At 51.3% G+C, this 5,900-nt stretch overlaps 1 protein-coding gene and 1 pseudogene across 3 annotated transcripts; both read left to right on the forward strand.

Moving 5' to 3' along the window:
* Nucleotides 1-451: 451 nt before the first annotated feature.
* LOC118633732 lies at nt 452-644 on the forward strand (annotated as a pseudogene).
* A 2,928-nt stretch (nt 645-3,572) lies between these two features.
* On the forward strand, nt 3,573-5,471 carry RAMP2 (receptor activity modifying protein 2). 3 transcript variants are annotated; one of them, XM_036269273.1, is made up of 5 exons: nt 3,573-3,691; nt 4,136-4,201; nt 4,364-4,429; nt 4,793-4,910; nt 5,025-5,471. In XM_036269273.1, exons 1-5 carry the CDS (start codon nt 3,592-3,594, stop codon nt 5,278-5,280), a joined length of 606 nt encoding a protein of 201 aa, XP_036125166.1. In that variant the 5' UTR covers nt 3,573-3,591; the 3' UTR covers nt 5,281-5,471. The 3 variants fall into 3 exon arrangements, with proteins under 3 accessions (XP_036125166.1, XP_036125168.1, XP_036125169.1); XM_036269275.1 differs by having other exon boundaries at nt 4,802-4,910; XM_036269276.1 differs by lacking the exon at nt 4,364-4,429.
* The last annotated feature ends 429 nt before the right edge of the window (nt 5,472-5,900 follow it).

Genomic DNA, 5,900 nt, shown 5'->3' on the forward strand with positions numbered 1-5,900 from the left:
TCCCTACCAGGAGAACAATCTAGGTTGGGGCTAGAAATCTCAGGTCAATGTTCAGTTGGACCAGAACCACATTCCTCTCTTCCCAAGCACTAGGGGTGAAAGTGGGGTAGGGACAGAGGAATAAGGGAGTGTATAGGGAACTAAAGAACAGACCCCACTGGATATAAGAGGGGGGAAAAAGATTAAAACAATACTATACAATAGTTAAAAGTAAAGTGGCATCTATACATGCTATCATGGATATCCAAGACATGTTATTAAGTAAAAAAAAAAAAAAAAAAAGCACTAAACAACATGGATAGTAAATCCTATTTATGCCTGTTTTTAAAGTGCAAAATATGTGGGGAGGTGAGTGAGAAAGGACTGGGGCTATAAAGTTTTCTGTGATTAAATATTTTGCAACAGAGATTAAGCTGCAGACAGATTTGGAAACTCTGGCTTTAGTGTGGTCATGTTTTTCCGGTATTACCTCAACAACAGGAAGACTGAGTCTACACCTTGAAGAAGTTTGACCCTAAGGGACAACAGACCTGCTCAGCCCATTCTTTTCGGTTATCCCCAAACAGCAAATACTATCAACACTGAATCATGTCAAGAAACACTTCAAGGTACTGATGATCCAGAAACCCCATCCTGTCCTTTGAGGGTCCCTTAAATTTCATGTCTCTCCTGTCTCCTGCTACCCATCTAAGACTCCAAAACCAAGCTTTTCTATCTGTGTGACTTGAAGTCTTCTTAACCACCCGTGCTCTATGGAATCCAGTGTCATCATTGCCTTTGATTATGCTTGTGTGAGGCAATCATGGCAGCATCTCCCTTAAAGGAGCAAGTTTGAATCTTCTTTGCACATTTTGACTCATGGCCAGGTTATTTACATGATTTGAAAGAAAAAAATATATTTTGCTACAAGTATATACTTATGTATTACTTGGAATTAAAAAGTATATTTTTAGCCCTGGTTGTTGTGGCTTAGTTGGTTGAGCATCATCCTGTGCACCAAAAGGTCACCAGTTCGATTCTGGTCAGGGCACATGCCAGGTTTTAGGTTTGATACCTGATTGCAGTGCATGGGGGGGGGGGCAACCAATTGAGGTTTCTCTCTCTCTCTCTTTCTCCCTTTCCCTTCCCCTCTCTAAAAAAACTCAATAAAACATATTTTTTAAAAAGTATACTTTTATAGTAAAAATGATACATTTTAAAGCCAAAATGGGCTTAGAAAAGAAAGGTAAGGGCTCCTAGGGGTGGAAAACGGACTTCCCATGAAAGAACCTATCCCTAATAAAATCTCTGTCCCTTTGCTGTAGAACATGGGATTATCTCCTATGGCCACTTGGAAAAGGAAGGTAAGGTCTTCAGTCTCCAGTCTCCAAAGGATCATAGCCAACCCCAAATTACCAGGATGCTCCCAGGAGTCAAGGAAAACATCCAAACATGTAACTGGTAAGAAAAAGTGGGAAGAGGAAAATTAGGAGAGAAAATTCCCAGACTTTGCAACAGAAGGGTTTGGACTTCCATGTTGAGGAATGACTACCACAAGCTCTCCTTTGGAGGTCTTCAATCCTGAAGTAAGCTTAATCCAACTCTGAGCTAAAAATCACACTTTCTGCCAAGTCACCTGTGTATTCTCTTTTGATTCTAAGGTCATTTTGTGGATGAAAATGTTGAGCTCCAAAGACATGAAATGGCCTGCCCAGGGTAACACAGCAAGACAGAGGCAGAACCTGCCTTCAGAATCCTAACCAATGTTTGTTTTTATTCATTATACCATACTCCCCTATTTAAAACCCAACATTTACTTTTGTCAGCTTTAATCTTGATCCCAACACCTGTCCTAACCACAGTGAGTTTAGGTGCTTCTGAACCCAGCCCAGTGGAAATGGCTGATTTTGCTTTCTGCCCCTCCTTGCTTCCTCCTTCCATCTTATCATCCAGAATTTCCCTCTTGACTGTGTTTTCTTTTTCAAAGATGGACAATCTCAGGTGGGAGGGAAGGGATGGATTTTGTCCCTGGCCTGAAGTGGCTCTGAGGTGCTTGGCTCTTTTCTGCACACTGCAGAAGATGACCCTCTGCAGAAGGGCTATGGGTTTATGCCAAGTAGGCCGCTTCCCCTCTCCCTCTGGATGTCTTTCTAAAGCAACCTCTTGACCCTACCTATGGAGGAGGCCACAGGTTATCAGTGGCCATGATTCAAGAGCCTAAGACCCCGAGATGAAGATTCTGAAGAGACGTCATGAAAGATAATTCGTGGTGGGCAGGGATCAGTAAACTTGGACAACAGCAGCAGCTGAGTCCAAGGGTCAGTGTCTGGGAGTAATTTAGGAAAGTTCAGTGCTGACAGCTGTGTCTGGAGTTGAACGTCATGGTCGAGTCAGCTCCTGGGCTCCTCCACTGCTTCATGCAAATGAAACTCTGGCTCAGGACACAGAGATAGCTGTGGTATGGCCGAAGTCAGGGCCCCTGGGGCCCAGGATCACTATGCTACTTGTCAGCAGTTGTGACCTTAAGCAAGTCCATAGAAAAGGAGGAAAGGAAACTAGTGTCAACTGAGTGCATGTAACGCCCTTTCACATGTCACCCTTACTACAGTTTAATGAAGAGGGTAATCCCTATTTCACATGGGAGGACACTAAGGATTTGTGAAGGCAAGTGAAGCTTCTGAACTCCAAGTTCTGGGCTCTTTCCCCTCAACTTTTGCTTATTTCTCTGTAAAACGGGGATAATAATGGATCCATCTCATGAATGAAGTCACACACTAGATTCTAAACCCCTTCTTTCTCTCAAGCTTGATCCTGAAAAATTGTGGCCACCTTCTACCTGGGAATTCAGTCTCCTTACTTTTGCCACCTCCCCAGTCCTGCTTGTGGGTCTAGGCCCCAGGGGTTATCTTGAAGGAAGGGTACTGGGACTTTGGTTTCCCTCTACCTCTATTCCCAGGTCTTCTACCGACTCTGGAGGGCCGGCTTCCTTCTCCTCCCGGTTTTGGCAGGCGGGCTGACATCAGTGGGTTCCCAGGGAAACTGGGAACTCTGAGCCCAGCTCTTGGCGCGCCTTGCCCCGTGGTCCAGGACGGCCCTAACCCTCTGCTTTAGATTCTGAGGCATTGAGAGGCCCCTGAGCTCCCAGACCCCTCCCTCTACTCCTCTTCTTATACTCCTCCGGAGGGCAGCTCCCTCCATACCCCGCCTCCACCCCTGCCCACCTCCCCTTGAAAGAGAAGGTACGACTGGAGTCCTGGGAGCGGATGCTGGGGGACCCGGGCAAGTCCTGGGCGCCACTCGGCAGAGACCAGGAAATTGATCCAGGTTCTGGGGTTACGAGGGGAGCTGTCCAGCCCCGCAGGGTGAGCTGGACAAAAAGGGTGGGTCCTCGCCGGCGAGGCGGTGGGAGGGGCAGGCGCCAGGGCAGGGTGAGGCTGCGACTCCCACTCCAGCCCGCCGCCCCGGGCTTCACCCCCGCCCCCCACGTGGCCACCGCTGTCCCAGCCCCTGCGAGGAAGCGGCGCGGCTTCCTGCTTCTGGGGCGGGGGATATAGGCGCCCCCGCCCCGGCCCGGCGCAGCGCCGCCGCCCCTCCTCGCCTGCTCGCCACGCGATGGCCTCGCTCCAGGCAGAGAGTGCCGCCGGCGGCCCGCGGATCCCGGCGACCCGCGTGGGGCCACCCACAGCGCTCCGCCTCCTCCTCCTGCTGGGGGGTGAGCGCGGCACCCTGGGGCCAGGGTGGGAAGCGCGGGAGGCCCTGGAGGGGGAGGAAGCTGGATGGCCAACGCCAGAACGGGCCCCGAGCTGTGGGTGCAGACAGCGCAGTCCTTCGGACCGTCCCGGGCCCCACCTCCGTAAAGGCACCGCGCGAGCTGCTTTCCACTTGGAGAAGATGGGTGGGGGTCCCCGCAGAGAGGTCTTGGGAGGTCTGCGGTGGCGAGGAGGGAAGGAGTTTGGGATCTGAATGCGGGAGGTAGGTGGTACTAGCCCCTCTCTTCTGGGCACTGAGGCCCCCGGTGGGTGGGTGGATTATTCCTCCTTCGGTTCTGAGAGTAGCTCCGACTTCCAAAGGTCTTGGCCTCCAACTCACACCCACCCTCGAGGCTCCACTGCCGAGATCCCAGCTAGTCCACCTCCTCTTCCATTTCTGCCCACAGCTATCCTGAATCCCCAGGAGTCCCTGGCTCAGATTCTTACCACCCCCGGAAGCTTGGAGTCAGAAAGTGAGTAGTCAGCAGCTGTGGGAAGGTGGCCTGGGGCAAAAGGGGAGGCAAGTCAGTGGGGAGGATTCCTTTCCCACAAGGTAGGCCTCTAAGCTGGCCCACCTCACAGGGGGGTTAGAAGGCCCCATAAAAACTATGTGGAAATCCCATTTCTGCCCACAGCTATCCTGAAGCCCCAGGATTCCCTGACTCAGTTTCTTACCACCCCAGACAGCTTAGAGTGGGAAGGTGAGTAGGCAGCAGTTATGGGAAGGTGGCCTGGGGCAAAAGAGGAGGCAAGTCAGGGGGGAGGGTTCCTTTCCCACAAGGCAGACCTCTAAGCTGGCCCCCCTCACAGGTGGGTTAGAAGACCCCAGAAAAAGTATACGTGGAAACTCTTGTCAGTCCGGGAAGGGCTGTGCACATGGAAGGCATTAACATTTTCCTGAGTTGGGACTCTTTCCTCAGCCAGAAGTGTCTTGTTTGGGAAACTTTCTGAGGCTGTGCTAGCAGGTCCTATGTTCAAAGTCAGGGACAGTGGCACTTAGATGGAAGTACCTGGACCAGAGGGCTTGGAAAGAGGGGCGGGTTGTGGTCAATGTGCAGTATTAGTGCCCACAGGGACAATGATGGACGAGTACAATGGGAGCATTTTACACTGCTGGCAAGACTATAAGGGTTATATGGACTCTATCAAAGAAGACTGGTGCGACTGGGCCAAAATTAGCAGGTAGGGGCAGTGCTGGAGGGTGGTTTGGGCCAGGGGTGGGGCCTTGAGTAAATGTGGGGCACTCCTCTCTCTGGGCCCAATCCCTCTCTAACTCTAGTCCTCTCCTGCCCCCAGGCCTTATAGCAACCTGCAGGATTGCTTGGAAAAGAATGCAGAATACTTTGGCCTGGGCTTCCCCAATGAATTGGCAGAAGAGTTCATCTTTAAGACTCACCTGACCCACTTTGCCAATTGCTCCCTGGTGCAGCCCACCTTCTCAGATCCCCCAGAGGATGTGCTCCTGGCCATGATCATAGCTCCCATCTGCCTCATCCCATTCCTGGTCACCCTTGTGGTGTGGAGGAGTAAAGGCAGTGAAGCCCAGACCTAAGGTGGCATGAGTTTCTCAGCAGCCACCTTCCTCCTTTCCCCTGCCACCACTAGATCTCTCTCCCTGTCTCCCCACTTCCTTCTCTCACTCTCACTCCACACAGAGCCTTAGATTGGTGGAAATGGAGCTGGGTGGGGTCATGGCATAAGTTTTGTAATTTTCAAAATAAAAGGTTTCTTTTGTACACTGTCCTCCTCCCCATCCCAGTGGGACCTGTGTCCTTCCCAGAGTCTGTCATTTTCACAGGCCCACAGCTCTGGGCAGCAGAGCTGGAAGAATCTGGATAGCCTCACTGTTTTGTTCACTTACTTGCCCCACACAGTCCTCCCTCCCAACCCCCTGAAGGCCACACTCCTACACTCCTTCCTCTCAAGGTGGGGCCTTTCCTGCCTCTATCCAAACCCAGCTCCAGGAAACATACAGGAAAAGACTCCCTTCCGGTCTGGACAGCTGTTAGGGATGGGGGGGGGGGAGCAAGGGAGAGCTTCTGTGACTCCTGCAAGAAGAAAGGGGGCCACCCAGGAGCCCTGAATTTTCTTCTTTCATAACCCAGTTCACTCCTAGAGACTTGGATTAAGAACCCTGATCTGACCAATTGAAGTCCACTCATAAGGACCTCA

The sequence above is a fragment of the Molossus molossus genome, unplaced genomic scaffold (genome assembly GCF_014108415.1).
Source record: "Molossus molossus isolate mMolMol1 unplaced genomic scaffold, mMolMol1.p scaffold_m16_p_19, whole genome shotgun sequence".
Classification (NCBI taxonomy): Eukaryota; Metazoa; Chordata; class Mammalia; order Chiroptera; family Molossidae; genus Molossus; species Molossus molossus.